The sequence below is a fragment of the Centruroides vittatus genome, unplaced genomic scaffold, assembly GCF_030686945.1.
Source record: "Centruroides vittatus isolate TY-2023 unplaced genomic scaffold, ASM3068694v2 contig_817, whole genome shotgun sequence".
NCBI classification, from domain to species: domain Eukaryota; kingdom Metazoa; phylum Arthropoda; class Arachnida; order Scorpiones; family Buthidae; genus Centruroides; species Centruroides vittatus.
The window spans coordinates 945,361-972,886 of record NW_027122532.1 but is presented as its reverse complement, the minus strand read 5'-3'; the positions used below and the strand labels follow the sequence as shown (position 1 = coordinate 972,886).

Below are 27,526 nucleotides of genomic sequence, written 5' to 3'. Positions count from 1 at the left end.
ACCTTCCTCCCTCTCCGGTAGCGGTACCTGGAACAGCCGGTCTCTCTCCCACACTTCCGTTATATTCGGCTCCATTGTGTTAGCCACTTTAATTCTAATTCTGGAGACGTTTCCTCTTCGCACCCCCTCCGAAAACTTCGGATTGTAGTTTTGCGGAACGTCAAAACGTTCCGATTCCCCGAACTCATCCCCCTCAGGAAAGCACTCGAAACATTTGAAACTATCCACCGGCGCTAACCGTTTTAGGAAGTCTCTTTTTGTTTTTTTATTCTAAAAAAACGTTTACGCGTTCGGTCAACCATTAACGCCTAAGAGACCCGTCCGATTGTGCAACCATCCGCCAGCATTCGACATACGAGAGCGAAAGTGGAGAAAGTGGGTCACATCGCACCCCAAATTGTCCCTCCGGAGTATCTAGGAGGTCCCGTTTGGGAAAGAGTGAAAGTGGCAGATCTAGGACGCCAAATTCGTCCTAGATCTGCCTCTGTCATCATTGACCCTCTCCTAACAGCCACATCCGGGATGATCGCTTTTCGATTGAACTGAAATTCTGCCCTCCCTCTTACGCGTATCGCTCCCGGTTACGAAACACGCCGAAAAAATTTCAAAAATACATTAATTTGCCGCGTACAAAATGGCTACAGGAGTCATATTTTAGGAAGTTGTAACTCGATACGTCATATTGTAAATTGCGTAGATTTACAGAGGGGGAGGACTCCTGTACGCTCTTCATTGTCGTCGTAAGAGTAGGAAACAATTACGTAAGCACGGAACGAATTAGAGAGGAATTAAATTACCGTTTTCGGCAAAAATTCGAGGGCATGCGACGATATTTTTGTAGTGAAAAAGTTATGCAAGATTCTAATCTTACAAGAGAGAAGGGGAGAGAGAGAGAAAGAAAGAAAAAAAGGCATCCAACTTTCTCCAATAAATCTGACCTACTTCAAGTGCAATTTTCATCAGCAATTTTCGGCGCAGGAGTAAACACTAGAGGGAAAAAACATCACCAAAAATTCGATAATTAAAACACTGATACGTTTTATCTGGCAGCTTATCGTGTTACAATTACTTTTATTATTATTATTTTTTTTATCACTAGTGTGATAAAAAAAGTTTCTCAATTATGTAGCGGCGTCGCAGAAAAAAACGTCGCTCCTCTGCTTTATTTTATTTATTAGTGCTTTCTCTGCCTTTGCGTGGAAGACTTTCTCTGTTCTGAGGCCCCCTCCCCCTCACCTCACTGTCCTACTTACCACAGATTATACATACAAGTATAATCTGTGCCACTTACCTAGACCGAAGTGTGCATTCGAAGCACGTCTCTGCTATGCTCTACCACACACGACTTCTCTCTCTTTCTGCAAGCTTGGTAACTACACTTCCTTCCTCGTCAGTGGCCATCTCCCGCTGGGGGTGAGGACACTTCTTCACTTTTTTCTTCTTTTTTCTAAACATCGGCAGCACACAAACTCGGTTGCGTAACAGTTGCGCAACACTGGGAACGGCCGAATGCTTTTACGACCCTTAATTGCGACCGGGAGAAAGAAGAGGAGGACGATTTATTAATGGCAACCGTATTGATAAACAAGTGTCCCAATAGGACGAAAACATTTCGAAAATGCCACCGTAAATAAAATTTTTGCAGGTACTACGACTTTCTATGGGGGGAGAAAGCGTGAGTTACGGGGGCGAACGCCGAAACGAAGAGTAAATTTCAGGCAAATCTAAAAAAAGCAGCAGCAGCAGCAGCACAGATTGAAATGTCCTCGAATAGCGGACAAATAAGAAGTTGCTCGGTAAATAATCTAACCTTGAGCATTGTACGGCCGTTCACCCTCTGAGTCGAGCTTCTACCTAGCCTTGACTGTCTGTGTAATCCGTGCTGATTGGTGGAACGGGGATGCGCGCGCCTCACACCGTGGCATTGCCATTGGGTTTATTTGTTCCCTGCCTTGACCCCGATATTGTCGTCCCCCCTCCTCTACACTCGAGCAACCATTATTCAACTGTCTCGACTGTTGTGTTACGTCGGTAGCTTTCACTGACCCATATGTCCACGAGACCTCCTTTCGATTCGATGGACTCGTGGCTTTTGAGGAAACGTTATACTCGAAACGCACTCGATGTGGCCAAATCGATTGATGCGTGTTTTGACTCTCGAAAAATGGAAAGATAACCATCGCGGATGTAATAATAGTAATAATAATAATAATAAAGATGAACGCTTTCCTCCCCCGTGGGGGTACTTCTTAAACTCGATTAATCCCGTTTTTATCTGAGCTGCATCATTTTTTTCCTCCTCCTGGTTACCTTGACTGTGGCATTTTCCTAAGAATCCGTCAGATGACCGCCATTTGGGTCACGGACGTATCTGCGAATTTTTATTGTTTGCGTCACTGCATACTTTAATTCGTAAGTTTGTTTTCGGTTCGTGCGGTTACCAAATCGAATCTAAAAATAGTTTTTTTGTTGTTGTTTGTTATTTTTTTTACTCTTCTTGGCGGTAAACTCCTCCGTTCTTTAATGGCATGGCTCCGATGCCATTAAAACTGAAAAAATGGCGGCGTAATATTTATTTATTTATTTATATTTTTTCGGGAACTGTGTTTACAGCCATCGATGTTGTATTAAAAATAGAACAAATTGGGCTATTTTCAGTTGACGGAAGAGGGGACGCACGAATAGAATCTCGAGAGAGAAGCCGACACATCCCTTCGGGACTTCAAGCCAGCAGGGATTCGAAGACGCTTCTTCAAAACATTCTTCAGGAAGTACCCCATCATCTGCAATATTCTTTACACTCGATCGCCACACCGCCCGTTTCCTATAGCGGAAGCAGCACCGGTAAGGAAGGAATCGTTAAAAGGGGCTTCAATAAACTCGTTAACACCGCGTTAACGGCCAATTTCTACTCCCTTGTAGGTTCTCTACCCCCCAGTCCGGCCGACAGCGGAGTGTCCGACGTCGACAGCAGCAGCGGACACGTCAGCAACGACGAATCTCGTTCCAGACTGCAAACGACGCCTGGTAATTAAAAAATTAATAATAAATTAATTAATTAACGGCCGATATATTTATCTTACTCGTAAATGACGTCACATTCCGCAATTCAAATTGGCAGCACAGCTAACGAATTATGAGACGGACGAATACGATTGGTCGTGTACGTGATTACGTAACGTGTCGTATTTGACGTCATTTATCGAGCGATAAGATGCCGGCGGAGAAAGTTTCGTATTTTTTTTATTTTTTTAAAATTTTTTTTGGGGTCGACGCTAACTTTTTTCTTCCTTTTTTCAGGGCCTCCTCCTCCTACCCCCGAATCGCCCAGCCCCACCGGTCTGTCGTATCCGTCATACTGTCTGCATCCTTCCCTGCAAACTCAGTACCCTCACAATAACGGATGGCGTAAGTTGTTTACTAATTAACTTCTAGCGAACATGCGCGCGAGAGGGAATCTGGGGGAGGAAAATTAGGTCATCGGCACCGTTCCTCTTCGCGGGAATCGATATTTCTGGGTCAGTGTATCGCGCTTTTCGTTACCATAACAACGTCGACAAAGAAAACTCGGCCCGTGATTGGTCGACGTAACTTCCAAGCGTCACTTGCAGCAGCGAAAGTGACCAGTCATCCGGAGCCGTTGCTATGCCCGGCCGTAATGGCATTTTTTACCCCCCCCTTTCCTTTTTTTGTACGGAGCTACCGGAAAGGCGGTGAGTTCACTGACACCGCAAAGGAGGCCAAGGTCGCCGGGCCAGACTTAAAATAATGGATATTTTTGGCAGGTTATTTCGGCAACCGAAATCTGCCGGGTTGACGACTCGTATGCTACGCGTCCATTTTTTTTTTGTTGTTGCGTAGGAACGCGTAATCGCCGCGATGTTTGAACAACACAAAGCGACGGTCGCTTCTATGCGCTCGGGCGTAAATAACTGATTCTATTACGCGTTCTGCATTCGGATAATTGTTACTGGACTAAGGCCGAGTGTCCGACAGAAATTTCGATCTGACGGCCACGCGCTCCATTTTTCTTGTAGAATTGCCATTTCCTTTCGATGTGGCAATGAGATGTAATTGTTTTGGTGGTGGAGCGGGGAAATCCCTACAAAATTTGTTGGCATTTTCTAGGGATATTTCAGAATTTTTGGGATCGTTTAAGGCTATTCGCGTAGAGATCTTATCGGATCATTTAGACTTTTTCGGAAGATTTTCGGGAATTTCTCGAGCGTTTTTTTAGGAACCCCGGTGGTAGTTTGTTAGACGTCTTGCGGGACCGATTAATCTCCAAATCCCGTTTGGCGAGATTGCCTTCGGGCGGCCCGCAGCGGCGGAAACAGCGAATGAAGAGGAAAGGAAACTCATTGTCTATCTAACGAAACAATTTCCTCTGTTCGGAGAATCACCCCACGAATAGAAACTCATCTTCCTCTTGCCTATCGATCGATTCGGAAACAGATATAGGGCGCATCTCGAGAATTGCGCGCCAGCCTTCAGGTGACGCTTCCCCATTGGTGGAAAGTTTTGATAATCGCGTATGACGCCGCGTCTCGCGCTCGGTCCCGACCTTGAAAGCGGATAGGAAAGTCGGCGTGTCGTTGAACCGAACACGCAATCGACCGAGCGCTACTGATGGCCGACTGACTGAATTGCGCGCTTTGCTTCCCTTTCGGACGTCTTCTCTTTTCCCTCCTCCCCCGCTCTAATGGCCGCTAGTAATCTCGGGCGTTCTTTTAATTGCATGGCCGATCCGGACCGAGATTATTTCTCACGCGCCTCTTTACGAGGTCAGTAGGCCTCTGGGCCGAGGAACCCAAGGTCGGACATCCCTGCCCGGGCCCCCGGCTCGCTCCGTTTCCGACAACACCTGGGATGGCGGCGACCGGCTTCCGTTTACCGAGACTCCTCTACCGTTATGAAAAATTCCCAAAAGCGGGGGACGGCGTTGCCAATTTTGTGCCAGGCCGATGACGTAACGGTTAGCCACCTTTTCGGGGTGTTACACGGGATGCCCTTGGATTTCTTGGAAACACCGGCTTCACCTCTCAGCGTTTCTAGATTGGCAAGCTTTTTGTCGCCGCCTACTCTTGTTTCCGGCAGGTTGGGGAGTTTTATCTACCCGTACTTTGCTTGGGTAAAGATATAATTTACTAGATTGGCGAGTGCCTTTTTCCTCCTCGCTCCACGCGAATAAATCGTCTGGAAATTAAAAATCACGTACCGCGCGCATTTTTTATTTTTTGGCATTTTTAAAAAATGAAATCAGCCCGCGTGGCGACTGCCATTTATAAAAAAATAATTATTTTTAAATCGCCCAAAACCCGCACGTTAAAAAAAGTGTTATATATTCGAAAAGTGTGCGCTAGTTTTGGACGATTTTTAAAAATTTTATATACATAAACACTAAATAAATAAATAAACCAAACGATCATCGTAATTAATCGGGCGATTTTTTGGTTACTATTAATAATTAGATACTAAGTAATTTGGTATTGTATACTTAAAAATCGCCCAAAACTCGTTATTTACGAAAAATACGCGCGAGTTTTGGGCTATATTTCTCTCGTTTACGAAATAATCCGTCATAACAAACAAAAAAAATAGTTAAACTTTTTTTTTCGAAAGATCCGTTTCCACGGCGACAAGTAAACGAGTTTTATAAATTTCGACAATAGCCGCATAACGACATAGCTGACCTACATTTTAGCGCGTTTATCGGCTTTTGTGTCGCAACTTCGATAATTCAAAACGGGAGGAGGTTGTGTTTATAAACTTAACACGAGTTCGACTTCTGCCACATATTACGTATCTGCGGCGTATTATATAAAGAAGGGCCGCCGTCGTCACGTATTTAACGGAGGTGCGCAAATACGGTGGCGCTCCACCCATAATATACCTGTCATCCTTCAACCAGGGTCGTCGACTCGATTTAAAAAAAAAAAAGCAATTATCTCGTTTGGCATTCGACGTCGCATTATCGAGAATTTAAAAATAAACGTTACGTAGTCGCGATTCCTAAAGGATTCGTTCTTGCTTTGACCTTCCGATCGGATTGAATGAGGCGGTCAGCGATCTCTTCGAATCGATCGCCATTTTTCAAGGACGTCGCCGTGGCGACTCGTCTGCGATGCGCAAGTCTCGGGCAACCTGTTCAAACACGACCGAATACTCGGTATGGAAATTTCTTGTTTTTTTTTTTTCTTAAATCATTCTTTAATTCATTAAATAATCGGCACGCGAAGAGGGAAAGTCGTCGTCGTAGTCGTCGCGGACGACGAGCGAAGGGTAAAAAGTAGATAAACTGGTAAGCAGGACGAGTTTGGACCGAGGGGGGTGTAACGGTAAGTTCCCGGATGTGGTACTTCCTCTCCGGGTCACGTGATCCACCTGTACACCTGGCACGCCAGCCGCCGTGTCAATACACTTCCCAAGGTTACCGTTACTCCGGCGCGGCCAGCGGCCCGTTCCGAGCCGGGCGCCATCTGGAGGCGCGAGCGGAGACTTTACGTAATCTTTTTTTATTTATTTATTTTTTAACTATTCGATTTTTATAAGTTTGACGGACGGTCTCGTCGGTTCGATTACGTCTCGCGAGAACGTCCTCTACGTCACCGGCCGGTCCAATAGAACGGCGGATAGCATCTGGTCGAATTCCGCCGTCAAGGTCTCGGTTGCTAAGCGACGGGTGCTATGAACTCGGTCCAGACAGATTTAGTCGTCTGCTTTCTCCCGTCTTCGCGTGCGCATTTATGGAGAAGGCTAAAAATAACTTTTATTATATCGTAATTATTACCACTATTATTATTATCATCATTATTTTTTAATCGTAGTAATGGTTTTTGAGCCTGTGCGTAATTACACCCGATATTATTTCAGATGCAGACATCCACCACATGTACGGAGCCAAGAACCATTTTCGGCCGGGCCAACTTCCCTACCTGGTGTCGTCCAAATCGCAGAACGGCATGGGCCCCTCCCAGCACCACCATCCCTCCGTTCAGTCGCCTCCTCCTCCGCATCACCTGGTCTCTCACCTGCCCCCTCCGTCCTCCAGACCTCAGTATCCAGGCGGACAAACGGCCGGACTCTCGCCTCAGCACCCCAAAAATTACCCGGGACTGCTCCCTCTGGCCCTCGCTCATTCGCCCTCCTCTCCCTTTTCGGTGTCTCCGGGGTTGCAGTCTCCGTCGTCCATCCCCACGTCGGTCATCACGGCCGCGCACGGTCTGGGCCCCGACGACTGCGAGGACGATCTGTCCTGTTACGCCGAAGACTTGTCCTTTCAGTCCAGAGCCAAGAAGAAAGGTGATTGCATGCAATTTCACTCTACCTTAATTAATGACGTAGACGATTCATTTACCTGATAATTAACGGATTTTACCCGTCGACAGGGAGAAAACCCAGAATCTCGGATGGAGGTACGCCGACGGCGGTGAAGAGGAAGAGCAGAGAAGGTAACGTCCCCCTCCTCTAGGCTTTTTTTTAATAAATCGTTCTTTTCCATTAAGTTTTCTCTCGTTACCTGGCAGGTACCACGACTTACCTATGGGAATTTCTCCTGAAACTGCTCCAAGACAAGGAGTACTGTCCGCGCTACATCAAGTGGACCCACAGGGAGAAGGGCATCTTCAAGCTGGTCGACTCCAAAGCCGTCTCTCGCCTGTGGGGTCTTCACAAGAACAAACCGGACATGAACTACGAAACGATGGGAAGAGCACTCAGGTGGGTGGTGTGCGTGGCGCCGGAAGTGCCGTTCGAATCCGCTGGGTACTAACCCGGAAATTCTCTGTGCGCAGGTACTACTATCAGAGGGGCATCCTGGCCAAGGTGGACGGACAGAGGCTGGTGTACCAGTTCGTGGACGTGCCGAAAGACATCGTGGAAATAGACTGCACGGGAACATGATATCCACTTTTCCCCGCCATCCGAAGAGGGGGACGGAGTGCGAGATCTCGAAATGGTCGGAAGGAAGAAGAAACAGATGGCCCGTTCTATATTTTTTATATATTTACATAAAGGACTAGTTTGTTTAAAAAAAAAGGTAATCCACTTAATCCGCGTTCCGACCGGACGGAGCGCCCAGCGTATTATATCGAAGATATTTATTTTTTCACGTACTAAAAACACGTTGTTGACTCTCTCTCATATTCTCTCTCGATGCGAGAACTTTCGAATCGACGACGACAGAGAAGAAAGAAAGAAAGAAAAACTTCCAAGTTCTGTCTTCTAGAAAGCACCCCGCAGAGACTCGGAAGTCTCTGCTCCGCCGGGTGGTACTTTCGCAGCCTTGCATTTGTGTGATATGTATCAATATTTTTGTTGGTAACAGGACTAAAAAATCTCCGAAAAGTGATCTTTTCGATGCCTTAAAGCACAATTTCCGGTCGAAGAAAACCGGTTATTTAAGACGTTTTTTCTTCTGTTTTTTTTTAATTGTTCGAAGAAACAAAGTAGCCCTCAGTTTCCGCTAGACGGCGTTACAAAAAAAATTCAAAAAGAAAAAAATGGTAGTGACGAGGGAGGTGTTTTGATATTTATCGGTCTGTGATCAGGAAAGCAAATTGTTGACTCGTATTTACCGGAGACCGCGTTCCTAGTTGGGTCTCGAACTTAAGACACTACTAAAAACACCGGTAATTCCGCCAGGTACCTGATGCGCGCGCGCGCGATCGCAGCGCGCGTGTCTTGTTTTTTTTGGATCTCAAATTTTGGGAGCGTTTAGGGCTTAGTACCGAAAATCGTTTTAACACTTATAGAAATCTTATATATTAAAACGTTTGAAAAGAGAAATTTACCGTTTCGGAAATATTTTTATTGTAAATAGGACTAACCGGCTCCGGGCGCGCGCTGGCGCGTCGAGGCGGGAAGGGGAGAAAAATAAATGTATATTTGTAATACACTAGCTACTGTATATTGCAGAGGAAAAAAAAATTAAATAAATGTGGATGTTGGAATTTATATCGATACGTGTTGCGTCGATATCGTTTTTTTTGCACGTTACGTCGAACTATTTTATTACGTCAGAGAATATATCCTGGCCGTTTGTGTTTTGGTATAACCTGTACACAATAAATAAACAAAAGAAAATAAAAACTGTCGGTGAGAATCGTCGCACTACTGGCGAGACCACGAAACGGTTAGTGCTTTTTCTTTTTTATGTTGTTCTTTATTTACTGTATGCAGTTGTTGTGAAAAACTCTAAAAAATCATGCTTGTAAATATTCCAAATAATAAAAATGGTCATCAATTATTATTATTATTATTTTGTTTGTTATAAAAATCTTTAAAATCTAATTTTTTAAATAAATGATATATGTATAAAAAACTAAATCAATTACAATTGTCTTCTTAAACATTTAGTGATAAACCTACACTTTAATCTATGGGATGTCCCAAAAGTTTCCGTATGGCGACCGGCTTGCAGGTTGCCGGATAAATAAACCTAATTTATGGTAGTCGGTGGTTCTTGCCCGACCGACGGGCTGGCTGCCGTGCAGTGTTCTGGGTTATCTTTGCGTGTCTAACACCCTATGTGGAAACTGGATTCTGTTTAGAAGTCCCACTGGGAGTTAACCCGTCGGCAGATTGCCCTTGTGTTCCGTTGCCTTACTTTGTCGAATCCACCGACACAAATCTTTATTCGCAAAACGTTAAAATGTTGGCATTAAGTTACGTTTTGCCTTCGTACGTATGGAAACTTCTGGGATGCCCCGTATTGTTATCGCAGAGAATTCGCTGCCGTGCCGGTATCCTATTTACCGAAAAGCACGGATCGATAAATATTGTCGGTTAACGTGCCACGAACCGACCGCGTGCCGCGTACGGTCGTATAGTAAGGAGTGTCGTCCGTATTGTAACGAGTGTCGTCTATATTATTAATGTCACTCACCTCTCGTGCGATGCCTCCTCTATAATCGAAGGGTTGCGAGTTGCGAGGACGGTGGCGGCCCGGCACGTTTCTCCCGTACCTCGTCGCTCCGTGAGACGACTTTTCGTAATCGTTTAAGCTTCCGGCGTGCCGTCCGGTTCCCGTTTGGCATTCCGTACGGACGTGTTACGGTTCGTGAACCCCGTATAAGAAACGAAGCCGAGCTTAGACGCTTAGGTAGCAAAAAACAAAAATACTTTATTTGGCAACACTTAATTACAGATCGTATAAAATCCAAATTAGTTAAGAGTCGAAAGTCGTCGTACGAAATACGTAAATATTTTAAATAATGCAGTGTCGTATTGTGGGAAACGACGAGATATCCATTGTCAAATCTCCGGTAGAAGATACGTGAGAACAGAATTACCCAATACAAATATATATATGCACACTGACAGAATAGAACGAGAGGAAAAGTAATGCCACTGCTCACAGAATATTATGCTTGTGACCAGAAAAGAATTAAATTAACTGGAGTCAAAATAGAGAATAGGAAATTCTCTGAATACAGGAAGCAGAAAAGAATTTGATGATGTAATACAAGTAAGAAAATAATAAAATTTCTGTATCCGAGCCAACGGTACATTGTCGGAAAGAATTAATTATATTAATTCTTTCTGACAAAGTACAGAATTAATGCAACTTTTGTATTATTTGGCAATACGAGTATATAGTTGTTGAAAACCTTACGTGCCGACAATTTGACACTTAATTTGCGACGGTGCCTTTGATCGTAAAGTGTTTTTGTGGATAAATAGAGAAAATTTAGTTTTCCTACAAATTTTGTGCATAAATTGCAACAAAGATAGTGCTTGTTCCGATTTATGCACAAAATTTGTTGGCAAACTGTGATTTAGACTCGGTACATTTCTGTATTTAGAGGACCTGTCACGGGAAATTAAAATAAATTTTTAATTGTGTACAACATTTGTTTAGTAAATTAAATTTTCTGCACAAGCAGTAATGTTTAAAAATGAAACAACCAAAGACAATTTGTTCTTTGAGTCTTAAAATGCAAAGGATAGAATTTTATATAGAATACCGTCGACTGCCGAGAAAGCAAGACGTTCGTCTCTCTCGCTGTTAAATTAGTATTCGTAAACTCTCGTTAATTTTTTGAAATGGAAGAGATGAGAACGCTCTTCTGATCACAAGCAAAAATTATTTATATTTTAATAAATAATTTTTAAAATATTTTAGGATATAATATTTGGAGAAAATATGCAATAGGCTATTCTTTCAAAAAAAATGCAAAATGGCAGAATTTCACACAATGTGTAAATTAGAGAAAGAGAGCAAAGACGTCCCCATACTCTTTCACGAGTTCCCAGCCTCCACACTCTTTAATGTGAAATGTCTAAATTCGACAAAATCCATTTTGCATTATCGTAGAGTGCAAGGTAAAATAATTAGTGTAACAATGTCAGTGAAGTAAATTTTTTTTGAGTTGTTGCAACACGTTAAAATTTGTTTCAACTTTGCTGACCCTGTTATGCTTATCATTCCACATTACACATTATTCTAAAATTAATTTCTATTTAGTTTTAGAAATATTAAATGAAATACTAAAACTAAATATTGTATTGTAAGCGATTAGCGATGTGTTGGCAGCAAAAGAAATTAAAAGTTATATTTTTGTACAGATGGTCTAATGGATTGCCCATTTCTAAAGCATGCAAATGACATTATTCTACAATAATCACAATGATATTATTCTATGTCATTGTGGTTAATTTGCACACTGTCTTTAGAAGATGTAAATAGTATATTTTAAAGAATGAATATAGAAATGAATAACAACAATCTAAATACAGAGTTTTCCTAAATTAGCAAGATCGGCAAGTTTCTCGATACTTGGGTCTTTGTGTACTCGTCTGCAAACTAACAGCTGTAGAAAGTGCTTTTTAAAAATTGACTCCATCCCGAGGTTCGGAATATACTCTGTCAGACTTCTGAATGTACCAGATCGGGATTGACAACGGATGCTACCCACAATTTTCGGTTAAAATTTGTCGGCAGCATCCTTCTGGATTCAAAAACAATCGGACGGGTTAAAACAATTCTCTGTGAACAGATGCGTAATGTACCATTGACCTGGATAAAGATGTGGGTGAACAATACATTGAGTTCAAGAAGTGCATCATGTACATTTTTTCCACAAGGATATGCAAAGGACACCGTCTACATTTCTCCCCTTTGATTCACATGGGAACTGAAATCCAGAATCGAAGCCACCATGCAGCAGATATGGCCGTCGACATCGAGAAAATGTAGAAGGAAATAATTATTATGTGAATACATTGCAAAATAAAGATGTTAACTCCTGGTTACAAAATATGTAATTTAGAAAAACTCTGTATTTACTATCGACAATAACAACAAAGTAATTTTTAAAAATATACCAGTTTGGAGTTCTGGAGATTTGCAAAGAGTTACGCTCGTATTCACAGGTTACTCCTTCTGCCACCGGCATGTTAAACAAATTCAATCTTAAAAAATATAACAAAATTGTTAGAATTGAAAGAATATTTAAAATATTCACAGTAGTTATTTTTATCTACAGTTTTGTTTAATAAAAAAAATAATAACAATGAATTGAGTCATAAATTAGTAATTTAATTTATGATTATTGTTATCCACAGAAATATGCTGTACAATGATATGAATTTCAAAATTATGAATTCGGTTCAAAAATGAATTAACAATCCGTAAAGAAAAGCTGCTCATAATTTAATTATTTAAATCACAAAATATATATATTCTTTATAATTATTTTATAATGTTAATTCCACTTCTTCCACTCCATTCCATCCGGTGGCTTGACTTCCACTTTCTTCTCAGATACTTCGTTCCAATTCGTACTCAAGACCGTTCCGCTAGACTCCATCTGCATTAAAATTTGCAAATTAATTTCATTTTTATCATGTAAACTCACAAATAATATACTAACGAAAGATTTGTTCATGGCCTTCTTGACTTCGTCGGATCCTTCAGAGTAAATTTTCTGAAACAACTGGTTGAGTGCAGCCTCTCCCTCTAATTTTTCTTCGGCTTCTTCTTTCTTGATGTCTACGACAATTTTGTCCCAGTCCTTCTTTTCTGGACGTGACGAAGGATACTTGCTGGTGTCGCACTTGATATTCAATGAGTCTATTAAATAAATATATTTTATCAAATGAAACCTTTTGACTGCGTAACCCTAAATCAATTCAATTCGTTTTTAACATTATTTATGAATGGAGAAAAAGTTCTAATTATGCTGTAGGTATTTTTCTTTCTGCCATATATTAAAAAAAAATTTTTTTTCACAGAATACACATCCAGTTTATAACTATAGACAAGAGAAATGATGTTAACTCCTCTAAAAAATCTTACTCCACATGGATATTTATCCATGTGGAATAAAATTTTTTAGAGGAGTGTTCGCCATATTGTAAAATCATGTGTTCACCATATTTGCCACACAGAGGTTGAAAATAAATAAATAAATGAAGACTTTTCTAGGTTTTTACTTTGTCTATTTTCAAACATGGCTCATATTAGGTATGGTTCTATCTGAATTTTTTTGTAAAAGGCTCATCTGGCCTAAACAGAACGGCAGTAACTGAGATTCACACACAAATAAATTTCAATGATAAAAGAAGTGTTAACTATGTCTTATAATTGTAAACAATAAAATTAACAATGGATAATTATTTTAGAAAACTACAAGGGGCTCTAAATTGTTTGCACACAATGGCAGATGCTCCCCAATAATTTTTGTAACGTTCTTCATATTTGCATTGCAGTTCGTAATAATTCTCTTCACATACACAATATTAGTTCCACATGTATTGAGTAAATAATATTAAAACATTTAATAAAAAGTAGTTGATGGTAAGGTAAGACAAAAGAAAAAGCTGAAATTTAAAAATATGAAGTAAATTAATAAAATAAATTGCTTTCTAGTCATTGATGATTCCATTTGGATCACTACAAAAAGGAATAAATTGTGTCAGACAGTGAACAATAGAAAAATGGCTATAATAAAGACACAGTGCACTTCTGCTAATACAAACTAAATACTGTATGGGGTAGTTCAGGTTAGTGAAGTATTTCGATCGGAAGAGTCATACAAAATACAAAGTCTAAGCCACTGAAGTGCCAACCAGATAGAAAGATTTTACATTTGAGTAAAAAATTACCATTCACTTAAATTCTCAAGCCTCTAGTATGGGCAAATAAGATTGAATAACAAAACTTATTTTTCACAATTGTGTTTATTTTACTATTGAATCAAAGAAGTTATACAAAAAACTGCAGGCAGCCTCACTGTGGCAGGTATCCTTTATGTTCACCCTATGAAGTGTTTATCAGTATTTTTAAATATATGTACAAGTCTTTGTGGAAGTGATGATAGAGTCTTCCTGTTGTTTCTGTGGATATTTTGACCCATTTGTTCTCAATTACAGCCTCTAATCAATGTATGGATGTTGTCATTGCATATTTCTTTTCAAAATTCTCCAAAAATTTTTCTATCAATGATAAAAGGTGGCCAAGGAAAAACATCTACATTGTGTTGTTTGCCATTCAGTAGTTATTTTCACCATATGAGGCCTGGCATTGTCCCATTGAAGTATCAACCATTTTGTCCCTTTTTGGCACAAAACACCAAGATTTCTTTTAGAATTTTAATATAACTTTGATTTATTGTTATCATATATGTAATTTGCAATGTCACTGGCTGAAATATAGCCCCACCATTACTGAAGACACTTTCTGCATTGATTGTAAATTATATATTAGCATGCCAAATTGCATTCTTTTATTTTAGTTCAGACAACTTTCCTTCCAATGCTTAAACTTGTCATAACAAACACTAAATATGGATTTGTAGCATAAGACCTTTTTCCATTGTTCATTAAATCACTTCATATATTCTCTTGCCCACAACACCCTTCATCACCTTTTGAGAAATGGTTCTTTCTAGCTGCATAGAACTTAAACTACAATCTTTTGATGCAACAGCACATACTTGACAGTGAAATGTCTACTTGTAGATGTGTCTTCATCCAAACTTACATCTGTCGTCTCAAGTGTCAATTTTTAGAAACATGACATTTCAAGACAAAGATGTAATTCTCTTCTGAGCAGATCCTTACCCTGGGTAAATATCACCAGTATTTTTATCTCTATTAGGTTATCTTTTTGTCCCTGGAAATTGCAATTCCTGGAAAATTTTCTGCTCAGAGAAGTTATTTCTGTATCTGGTTACCACCTGTGGATGCAGCTCTAAACTCCAGACTTACAGCCAGCATTTTCCTAAAATGCAACTAATCAAAACATATTTCTATTGATTTCTATTTTTTTTTACATAAAACAGCCATATTTAGACTTTTACATCTGGTTAAAGTTCTGTGCTTAGACTTTGTATACAGAAAAAGAAGCCTAAAAGGCACAAATACATCTACTTTTAAATGAAAATTTGACACACATATTTATATTAAAATGTGTAGCACATTCATGTTACAAATTTATCATTTTTAAAAGTATCTGCCATTTTTATTTGTTTATGAGTGGAACATTGCTAAAGAACAAACAAAACTGGTGCAGATTAAGAGAAGTCCAAATTAGCAAGACAAATACCTTATATCATCATCAGTGGCATGTGGTGACATTTGATGATAGGGAAGCTGTGCTGGCCCTGGATGGAATCATTGGAAGTGTTATACAATATTTTGCTGTGTAGCATCCACGAGCTAAACTGTGAGAGGTTGGTGCTCTGCAAAGCAAATGTGCAAATGCGTATAATTTGGCTACTTTACACGATTCAAATATTTTTGCTGTGGAAGTTGTCCCATATTCAATGATACAGCACTTCCATTAAGAATATGCATGTACAGATTTATATTCAAATATACAATGGCAATCTTATCATTTTTTCACGTATAGTATAGAAATTTGTAATAAGATACACAGTGGGGTTATAATAAAATATTAATTTTAATTAATTCAAAGTATGTTAAAATATGAAAAGAATCACACAATATGTATTTATATTTTAGAAAATACAAGGGAAGCGGCGCTTCCACAGCTTCCACGGACGGCACACCACTGATGAATATCCAGTATTAAGGAACTTATCAATAAATGTTCTCATTGTTAGAGTTGTTGGAGTACTTAGAGTGCTTGGTCATGTCTGAATACAATATCAACATGAAATGATTTACAAAGAAAATGCTTGTCCAAATGTGTAAAATATAATAGAACTATGTATGTAATTTTTCATTTTAACTGATTTTGCTTTAATTTTAATAAAAGTTATTTTCCATTGAAAATTTTACAAAAATGTTCTTTCTAAGATAAGAAACCCCAGACCAAAAAGTTGCTTTAATAGAAAACAGAGAAAACTAAAAACTGCTCTATTAAATTCCTAAAACACTTAGTAATTAAATAATTTGAATCTGATTTTTATAACTATCAATTACAAAAATGTATTCATAATAATTTTTAGTACACAAGTTGTTCTGTTAACTGAATATTGATTAATTAAATTTACATTTAATCTATATACATAAAAATTAATTTCTTTTTTATTTAAAAAAAAATTTGCATCTGTAATAAATTTTAATTAATTAAGCTAGTAATGAATGAAACAATATTAAATTATTACCTCCAACGAACTGCTTCACTTGAGGACCCGAATCACCTTCTAAAGAGGTCCATCTTATACTTTCGGATTTTTGTAATTTTATTTCAATCTGAAAATAAAAATAAAACAATAAATCTAAAATTAGATGCAAAAATGCATGAATGTTTTAAATGACATTAAGTATTTTCTATAAGATTTTCATAATTTTTAAAAACGATTTTTCATTTATAAAATAATTTAACGATTTATATCACTTTCAATTTCCTATAGTATCCAAAATATGGATGTGAACAGAGACTTAGAAAATTTTCAAGGCCTTATACCTGCATTCGAGTTGCTGTGTCAAGACTGAAGTGGTCATACAGACTTCTTTGAAATTACGACAGGAGTCAGGCAGTAGGGTTGTGTCCTGTCCACTTTCCTCTTCCTTATTGCCCTTGATTATGTCATGTGGTAGGCAAAAGAGTCCAGTTCGCACATTGGAGCTGGCATCCACTGATTTGACCAGGACTATCTTGGATATTTAGTTTTTGCTGATGATATCATCTTATTAGAGGAAAGTGAGACAATGCTACAGCATGCCAAGACTGCATTGGGTCGGGAGGCACACAAAATTGGCCTTGGGATAAACACCGTGAAGACAAAAATTATGCATATATGTAACACTGCCCAAATGCGGGGCATAATTGTCAGAGCATGATTGGAGGAGGCGGAGAGATTTACCTACTTGGGTAGTGTTATTTCCCAAACTGGTGATGTGAAAATGGATGTGATGTGACTCATTAGAAAAGTGACGAGAGACTTCTGATGGATGAACAAACTCTGGTCTTCACCATCCATCTCATCGACAAGCAAATTCCACCTGTTCACATCCATCGCAATTCCGATAGTGCTAGAGTCCTGGAAGACATTGGGAAACATCAATAGAAGGCTTGATGTCTTCCAACAGAGATGCCTACAATGAATCCTAAAGATCTAATATTTAGATCATATCACCAATGAAGAGGTTCTCTGAAGGAGTGGGATGTGTAAACTTCATAACATTGTCACCCATAGAAGAGTCCAACTGGCCAGCCACATTTTTCATATGGAGAACAATAGGATCTCTAAGATAGCTACAAAATAGGTTCTCCCTGGTGCCAAATAACCACAAGGACACCCCAGGAATACTTGGTGTAGAACTTTTCAAGATTTGAAGATGCTCAATATGACTTGGGAGGAAGCTGAAGCCCTTGCCCATGATCAAAATCGATGGAAGATAATTGCTACCTGGTATGCTACATAGCATTGGAGGAACTACTACCACCCAAAATGTGGATGTGAACAAAGACTTAGAAATAACAGTTGCTTACCTAACAAAACATAGAATAAATAATATATCAATAAAAATTAAGATCCAAACACTTAATCAATTCAAATGTATTCATAATAAATTTTTAGTACACAAGTTGCATAGTACATAGTTGCAAGTAGGTATGTGGGACAGTTGTATTTAAGAAAAATAACAGTTTCCACAATATGGTGAAAAATGAAAAAGATCCTTTTGAGAATGTGCAACAGTATATATGGTAAGAATTTTTTAAATTAAAATGAGAGTTTTTTATGTACACATTTAGAAATTATTATTAACCAGTAGATAACTTTGATTCTGACATTATCATCAGGACTCATTTTATTAAGGAATACCAAACGAAAGGAGTATAATTTAAAATACAGCAGAGCATCGATTATCCGACCCCCGATCAACCGTCACATCGGTTAACCGATTGCGTTCTAGTCCACGAATTCAAATGTCCACTAGTGATGTGACGCTACAATATTTGGCTGTCTTGGCTACTTTAATATTATTTTTGTTAAATTTTTGCGTGTTTTAGCTGGCAACACTGGCTCGACCATGAAAGGGAGGCCAGTATTTAAACCAGGCTTAATTTTCTCTTTTGTCTTTATTTTTGTATTTAATTTGTGCAAAGTTAAAATAATTTTTAATGATACAATAGCAATGATTATTATTTTAAAAAAAATTTTGTTAGGCTTAATATCGATGATAATTCAACACGAAGTAGGTCAATAGCAATATACTAATATACTAATTACATGGGATATACTAATAAACTATACTAATAATGTATTTTTTCATACTTTTTGGTTATCCGTTTTTTCAGTTATCTGACCAACCCCAGTCCCCAATTGAGTCGGATAATCGATACTCTACTGTACTGACATAACTTTCAAGCAAATATAAAATAGTCTGCAAGGTAAATTTGAAATAAAGTATTTTAAGTGTATATTGTCATGCAAATTTCTAATTGCTGATTTTCAAATATTGATAGATGGTGACAATAAGCTTCTTAAATAAATAAACGTGTTGATAAGCAAAAATTAGAAATCATAGCATCATAATCATTTAGTTTAGCTATTTCGTAACTCTTTAATAACATACAGTTAAAACAAAATGTTTTATTAACTAAATATTTAAATTTTATTAACATTTGGTTAAATTGCTTAGTGACATCTGTTTGACATGGGACAAGCAGAAAGTGTTATAAAAATTCTGTATGAAAGAATGAATGAAAAATATTCTGAATAATTTTTTGGGCTGAATCTTATAATTTGGATGAGAGTTGTTTTAAAATTTAATTCCATCTTTGATGTGTGTTTGATATATACGATAATATAAAAAGACACACAATATTCAGGATGACTCCAATGTCTACATTAACTCAAACAATACCAAATTTACTCAGTCTACAAAAATTTTCTTCACATACCTAGTATGTAAGTTACAGGTATTTTGGCCATTGCTTTGTAGTGTGTTGTATGATTCTGCTGAAGATGTGAGGAATGCATGTCAGAAAAATTCTGAAAGTAATTCTGACATGCATTCCTCACATCTTCAGCAGAATCATACAACACACTACAAAGCAATGGCCAAAATACCTGTAACTTACATAGTAGGTATGTGAAGAAATATAATGAAAGAGTTGTATTTAAGAAAAATAAGTTTTCACAATATGGTGAGGAATGAGAAAGACCCTTTTGAGAATGTGCAACAGTATATATAATATATATATATGGTAAGAATGGAGAGAGGTAGTAGAGGTGATGTATTGTACATAGAATCTATTGGGTTGTTCGGAAAGTTCGTAGCGATTTTTAAGAGAAATAAAAGAAATTGTTTTAATACTAAAAATATACTTTTATTCCACTATGTATGCGCCATTGTTTTTAATGACGTGTTGCCATCTATGGGGCAGCTTCATGATACCCTCTTCGTAGAACTTTCCAGTTTTTTCCGCGAAAAACTGATCCACGTGGTTTTTGCAAGCTTCCAAACTATCAAAGTTTTTATCATGAAGGGAATTTTGTAGAGAACGGAACAAATGGTAGTCCGACGGGGCAAGGTCGGGTGAGTAAGGGGGGTGGGGTAAAACATCCCAGCCTAGTTCCAATAATTTTTGGCGTGTTCGTAAAGACGTGTGAGGTCTGGCATTATCTTGGTGAAACACAATGCCTTTTCTATTGGCCAGTTCCGGACGTTTTTCTTTAATTGCCATGTTCAGCTTATCCAATTGGGAACAATACTTATCAGAATCAATTGTTTGATTCTGTGGAAGCAGCTCATAGTACAGGATTCCTTTCCAATCCCACCAGACAGTGAGCATGACCTTCTTTGGATGAAGACCGGCCTTTGGAGTTTTTAATGGTGATTCATTTTTCTTACCCCACGATCGTTTTCGGCTGATGTTGTTATAAATGATCCACTTTTCATCACCTGTCACTAAACGCTTCAAAAAAGGGTCATTTTCATTTCGTTTTTCAAGAGAATCACAAATGGAGATGCGATCCAGTAAGTTTTTTTCCGTTAAGTCGTGAGGTATCCAAATGTCATAACGATTCACGTATCCGAGCTTCTTTAGATGTTGAAATACAGTACTGTTTGATGACTTCACTATGTCTGCAATCTCTCGAGTTGTGTAATGAGGGTTTTCATCCAATAATGCTTTGATTTGGTCCTCTTCAATAACAGGAGGTCTTCCTGAGCGAGGAGCATCTTCAAGGCTGAAATTACCCGTTTTAAATTTTGCAAACCACTTTCGAACAGTTGATTCTGATACAGCACTCTCACCATAAACATCACATATCTTTTTTGCTGTTTGTACAGCATTTTTGCGTTTACGAAAAAAGAAAAGAAACAAGTGTCGATAATGCACGTTGTTCGCATCCATTTTTGCAATGAGCCAAATTAAACGCTATTTGAATAATCTTAACGGTTTTTTTGTAACGGACGCGTCTCAAGGTCATTTATCGTAATATTCATTGGTTTGTACAATTCTAATCATTTTTGCATCAATCGGTGTCTCAACTGTCGGCTATCAAAAATCGCTACGAACTTTCCGAACAACCCAATACTTTGAGGAACTTAAGAGAGATTTGAACATACAATAGATGTATGTAAGGGTAAAGCAAGCACAAGTTTAGCACAAGATGCATATAACAAGGAAGTTAGTTGGTATGATGTAAACTCATATGATATTATGGGCCACATGATCTATTTTGTATTAAGTCGGGGGCCGCATGTTTTCCATGTTCAAAAAATTAATAAAATACAATTTTTAGAATGATTATATTATGTATTATGTATTTATTAGACTCAATGTATTATATATTATACATACATAGACATTTTATATTTCATGTTATTTTTTACACTTAAACTATAAATATTTTATATTTTTTATAAAAAACAAAAATAAAAGTTATAATAAGAAATAAACAAAATTACAGTTTAATATTAATATTTCATTAGAATTAAAAGTTTAATATTACTTTTTAGAAGATATTTGACGACGTTTCTCACAAAGCAAGCCATCAAAATTTGGTTGTATATATTCAGCTGATAAAATTTTTAAAATTGATGATAAATGTTGATTGGTTAATCTTGATCTTTCTGAATTTTTGTTATTTTTCATTAAAGAAAATAGTTGCTCGCATAAATAAGTGCTTCCAAACATAGCCAGAATACGTGTAACAAACGATAACATTTTAGGAAACCGATCTACAGATAAATATGTATTAAAATCTGGAATTCCAACTTCCATACATTTTTGCTTTAGCAAATTATCACATTGGATTTCAATTAATTCCATTTGTAAGTTTTCATCAACAATTTCTAGAACAGTTAAGGAGAATGCACACATGCGGCACGGCAAAGAAAAGTGGTGTCGCAAACGCATCTTCGCCACGCGGCAGCACAACCACACAAGCGGCAATCCGTTTACATTTCGGCGCACGCGTTCAGTATTCAAGATGGCGAACAATACCGACACTATCGCTATCCACGTGTTTACAAATTTTGTTTTGTATGGCTTGCTTTATTTAGCTAGAAGATTTTGTCGAAGATTTGAACGAAGATATTTTCTGGATCGAGAAAGAACTGGTGTACAAAATACACTTATTCCTCGATTAAGGTCTCTCGATACAGAATACTATTTTGAGTAAGATTCGGTTGTTTTGTTCTTTGAATTAAATTATAAATGATTATTTGTGTAGAATTTGTGTTAAATTTATTATCCTTTCCTCTTTATTCTGATGTTAGTTATCTCAGTTAACTGCGTCGAACTTTTTGTCATTAAAACACCACGTAATTGTATTTTCTCACGTGACTACCAGATGAACTGTCATTGGCTGATAGAAATGCGTCTTGGCGGCGGTCACCGCAAAAAATAAAATTAGACCAACTTTTGCGGAATGAGAAAAGTGGCACAAAATGACTTCTGCAGCGAGAAAAAGTGACGTCATTCTGCCGCTTTTTGTTGCTGCGCCGCATGTGTGCATCCGCCTTTATAACAAAGAACAAAGAAAGTTTCCTAAGCCTAACATAATATAATAAAATATGTACAAATATACAAATATCAGTATGGCTGATGGCAACACAAACATGTGTTGTGTGTCGAATTAGATCGCTCTGCATTCTATCATGTTTCTAATTGTCTTGTGTTTTTATCTCTGTTCGGCTTCGGCTGCCGCTTTTCATTTGACGCCTCGTGCCAGCACGTAGCGTCCCAAGTGATCACGCAATCACACGCGACGCCAGCGTCAACCAAAAAGTTCAAACTTTCCAACTTCAAACGTCAAAGCTTGATATTTAAAAATTTTTTAAAAGTCTTGGCAGGCCGCAACCTATGTATTGGCGGGCCGTGTGTTTGATATGCCTGGTTTACATGGAAAACATGTTTATAAATTTGAGAATGGTTGAGCAGATCTGTATTTATTTATTAAACATAGTGAACAATGTTGTAAATAAGAATGATGCTAATATGTCTTTTGTAAAAAAGGGGCTGACGAATTTACACTTTATAATAAAAAATACATAAAAGAAACTAAAAATGTCGGGGAGACTATCCGATTTTCTTTTGAACAATTGGTTTGAATTGCTGTTTTTTTCTTTTTCTAGAAGGGACATTTGCATATGTGGTGTGGCGGACTTACCATTGGATGCATTTCATATTATTGCTGTTTGTTCTCTTTTGTCAAAATTACGTGAGGAGACTTTTGGGGTTCCCAATTTTTCATTTAATCAGTTTAAAAAAGTTATTTCTGATTTTGATTTATTCTTTAAGGCTTAAAGCGAAAGCTGTGCTTATTTATGTAAATTACGTTTTGGGGCGTGGTCTGCCTACTATTTAATCTGTGGCTGCTTGGACTGCTTGGGAGACTATCCGATTTTCTTTTGAACAATTGGTTTGAATTGCTGTTTTTTTCTTCTTTCTAGGTAAGTCTAGTTTATAATTATGTCCCAAGCTCGGAAGAGGAAGACCTTTTCTCCAACCGTTCCTGAAAGATCAACAGCTAGGTTTAGGGGTGAGACTTCTTCTGGTGAAGAGGATATTGCGAATTTATTACAGGACTCAAATTTTGATGTGGCAGAGGGAGTTAGGCTTTTATTGCGATTGCATGTTTCGCTGAACGGTAAGGTTGATGAATTTATCAGAAGACTGGATCATCTGACAGAGTGGCTTCAGAATGTAGATGAGGCGTTGATTGACTTCGAGATGAGGTTGGGGGAGGTTGAGTCAAAGGTTGGAGGGGAGGTAACTGGTGTTGGGCATTCGTTGGATATGGATAAAATTTTCACGAAATTTTCTTTTTTTGAGAGAGAACTGGATGTTATGGATAATCAGAGAAGGATGAACAATGTTGTTATCCACGGATTGGAAGAGAGGAAAGAGGAGACTTCTTTGGAAATATTTGACACTGTTAATTCTTTTGCGGTTAATACATTAAATTTATCCTCGCTGCATATTGTAAACGCGTATCGGGTTGGGAAGAGAGTTGGAGATAAACCCAGACCAGTGATTTGCCAATTTGGGTCTTTTAGTGATAAATTGAGGTTTAAAAAGACTGTATTTGAGAATCGGAATCTTAATGTTTCTGTGTATGATGATTTTTCTAAACGTTTGCGAGATATCAGATACAACCTAAGGGTATTTGGGAAGAAAAAAAGGGAAGAAGGAGCAAGAAGTGTTCGGTTAAGTTATGATAAGTTACTGGTAGATGGAGTTCGGTATAAAGTCGATGAAGTATCAGCTAAGGTGGTGCCGATCTCATAGCAACCAGTAATGTCTTCTGTGTTTTCTATTATGGCGTGGAATTGTGCTGGGATTGGTAATAAACCGCGGTCTTTTTGGAGTTATTTATTGAAGTATGATGTGGTCTTTTTATCGGAAACTTGGTTTATTAAGGGTGGGAGCAGATGCTATTGGGAGGAATTAAGAGAATATCATTGTATTGTTGGTGATGCTTTGAGGGCTCACAGTAGGGGTAGACCTATGGCTGGTTGGTTGCTTTGCATTAAATCATCTTTGAAATTTAATATTATTTATAGGGATAGTTACATTGTATTGATTAATATTCTGCTACCATTAGGAGAGTTTAATATTGGTTTTGTTTATATGCAGGAACAAAGGTGGCAAGAAATTTTTGATGTACTGTCCAGGTTTGAGGTCGACGAATCGAATTGGATTTGGTTGGGTGATTTTAATGCACGGACTGGGAACGATAATGTGATTTCGACAAATATATGTGATAGTAGTGGTATTGCTGTTAATAAGAGAAGTAGAGCCTCCAAAGATGTAAATATGAATGTGAGAGGACTGAAAGTTCTTGAGTATTGTGCAGATAATGATCTAATAATCTTAAATGGTCGTGCTTCTGGTGATGAAGCGGGAGAGTTTACTTTTGTTTCCAACCGAGGGTCCTCAGTAATTGATTTGGGAATGGTTACTCCTTCTGTGTGGAACTGTATTAAATGTTTTAGAGTAGAGAGTTGTTTTTGGTCCGATCACTGCCCGATAGTACTTTATTTGGAAGATCGTGCCATAGATTCTTTGGGCGGTTCTGGTACTTGTTACCAGAGGATTTTCTGGGACAGTGGTCAGCTGGAGTCGTTGTCCGCTGATTTGTGGCGTTGCTTGGAGCAGACTCCCAATTTATCTTTGTTGGAGCTAAGTAAGGTGATATTGGATTTTGCCAAAGTGAAAGGATTGACTCAAAGGAAAAAGACTATGGTTGGAATTAATGATTGGTTTGACTTGGATTGTCGATTAATGGTTAGAGCCAGAAATAGAGCTTGGTTAGAGTTCAAGAAAAATGGTTTGCCGGCTCAGAGGAGAGTTTTTGTGTTATACCGAAGTTTGGTAAAAAAATTATGTTTAGCAAAGAAGAAAGAATTTTGTAAAAGGTTACAAAATGTTAAAAATTTTTATAAAAATAATAGATTATTTTGGAATTTATGTAAAGCAAGGGGAAATTATGCTAAGGTTAATATTAGTTTATTTGATTGGTTCAGTTATTTTTTCTCCCTTTATGGCTCTGAAAGTCCATATGATGTTGATTTAGTGGTTTTTAATGATTGTGTGACTTGGTCAAACGAAATATTGGATTCTTACATCTCGGAGGAGGAATTTAGAGTCGTTTTAAGTAAGTCGACTGTTGGCGGTGCTCCGGGAATAGATGGTATTCCTACTGAATTTTGGAAAATTGATAGTGTTTTTCTCTGTTTATTAGATAATTTTAATAAGGTTCTGAGAACTGGTGTTATTCCAGATGAATGGAAGAGTTCTTTATTGGTTCCGGTGCCTAAGGGTGGCTCAAGGTCGGTGCTTACTAATTACAGAGGTATTTCGTTGTTGTGCTGCGTCTCTAAGATTTTTTGTAGAGTTTTGTATTACAGGTTAATAAGTTGGTTGAATTTGAGAGATATTCTGTCAGAGAGTCAGGCTGGTTTCCGTGCAGGTTACTCTACTGTTGATAATATTTTTATTCTGTATACTGTTATCTCTAAGACACTAAGTAGGAAACGGCGTAAGGTTTATGCTTTTTTTATAGATTTAGCATCAGCATTTGATTCTGTTGATAGGGATTTATTATGGAGGAAATTATTAAAGTTTGGATTAAGCTTTAAGTTTGTATCTTTATTGGCAGAGTTATATAGTGGTTCGAATGTTAGGATTAAATGGAGGAATTTTTGTTCTCAGCCTTTCTTTTCTGATAAGGGTGTTAAACAGGGTTGTATCTTAAGCCCTATTCTTTTTAGTTTATTTTTAAATGATTTATTAAATTGTATTGATGATTCCGGCGGAGATGGTATAGTTGTCGGTGGTGTGTCTGTTAAAGTATTAGCGTATGCGGATGATGTGGTAATTGTGGCGGATTCTCCGAGGTCATTACAGAGGTCGATTGACCTTCTGGATAATTATTTAAGCGATAATAGTTTACAATTGAATCTTGCTAAATCAAAAATTGTGGTCTTTCGAAATGGTGGTAAGGCTTCTAAGGCTGACAAATGGTGGTTTCGAGGTGTTCCAATTTCGGTTGTATCTCAATATAAGTATTTAGGTGTAATTTTTAAAAGTAATGGTTATTTTAATACTCATGTGAGGTCTTGTCAAGTTAATGCTGAGATAAAAATGGACAAAGTTATTCATATGTGTCAGTCTGCTAAGTTGTGTAATTTGAAGGATCGGTTAAGGTTATTTAATGCCGTGGTGGGCTCATCTCTCCTTTATGCTTCGGAGGTGTGGGGGTTTCAGGCGGAGAGTTTGGATACGGTATTAACTACTTTTGTTAAGAGAATGTACGGGCTTCCAAGGTGTACTCCTAGTTATCTAGTGTCTATGGAATGTTCATTGATTCCTTTGTCTTGTTTGATCCTGAACAAATCTGTTAATTGGATTTTTAGAACGTTGAGTTTAAATGAAGAACGCCTTAGTAAGATTTGTTTGCGTTATGTTGTGAAACATGTTCAGTTGCCTTTGTCGAAGTATTGGTGGGCTAGTTGTTCAAGGAACGGAATCGATTTTGATAATCTGTTACAAGATTTTAATAGTGTTTATTTACTAAAGTTAAATAATTTTGATAATTATATTTTGAAGTTGAATCATGGCATATTATTAAGTTCTTATTGTGAATGGTATAAGAGTTTGAATAAACCTTTTTTTGATTGTTCTATTTATAATAGTAATTTTTCTTCTAATGTTATGGCCGTATTAATGCAAATAAGATGTAATTCATTAAGTTTTTTATGTAATTACAGAAGGGACATTTGCATATGTGGTGTGGCGGACTTACCATTGGATGCATTTCATATTATTGCTGTTTGTTCTCTTTTGTCAAAATTACGTGAGGAGACTTTTGGGGTTCCCAATTTTTCATTTAATCAGTTTAAAAAAGTTATTTCTGATTTTGATTTATTCTTTAAGGTATTTATTTTCATAAAGAGGGTTAAATTGATTATTTCATAATGTTTATTGTATATTTGATTTTCGATTTCTTTTTCATTGTTTTTTTTTAGGCTTAAAGCGAAAGCTGTGCTTATTTATGTAAATTACGTTTTGGGGCGTGGTCTGCCTACTATTTAATCTGTGGCTGCTTGGACTGCTTGGGAGACTATCCGATTTTCTTTTGAACAA

General features: G+C 37.8%; 2 protein-coding genes across 5 annotated transcripts in view; one reads left to right on the top strand and one right to left on the bottom strand.

The window, feature by feature from the left end:
• LOC136982229 (ecdysone-induced protein 74EF-like) overlaps positions 1–9,250 on the top strand; it is a 99,189-nt gene extending 89,939 nt beyond the window's left edge. For all 4 annotated transcript variants that reach the window (XM_067278680.1, XM_067278681.1, XM_067278682.1 and 1 more), the window contains 7 exons: positions 2,659–2,844; positions 2,923–3,027; positions 3,301–3,408; positions 6,874–7,302; positions 7,389–7,451; positions 7,527–7,719; positions 7,794–9,250. In XM_067278680.1, the coding sequence (XP_067134781.1) occupies positions 2,659–2,844; positions 2,923–3,027; positions 3,301–3,408; positions 6,874–7,302; positions 7,389–7,451; positions 7,527–7,719; positions 7,794–7,902 (1,193 nt within the window). In that variant the 3' untranslated portion in view covers positions 7,903–9,250. The remainder of the gene's footprint in view (positions 1–2,658; positions 2,845–2,922; positions 3,028–3,300; positions 3,409–6,873; positions 7,303–7,388; positions 7,452–7,526; positions 7,720–7,793) is intronic.
• Positions 9,251–10,098: 848 nt separating this feature from the next.
• Sgt1 (suppressor-of-G2-allele-of-skp1) overlaps positions 10,099–27,526 on the bottom strand; it is a 47,444-nt gene continuing 30,016 nt past the window's right edge. Inside the window, exons 10-12 of the mRNA XM_067278697.1 lie at positions 16,578–16,665; positions 12,876–13,075; positions 10,099–12,812 (exon numbers count right to left, since the gene is read on the bottom strand). Of these exons, the coding sequence (XP_067134798.1) occupies positions 12,708–12,812; positions 12,876–13,075; positions 16,578–16,665 (393 nt within the window). The 3' untranslated portion in view covers positions 10,099–12,707. The remainder of the gene's footprint in view (positions 12,813–12,875; positions 13,076–16,577; positions 16,666–27,526) is intronic.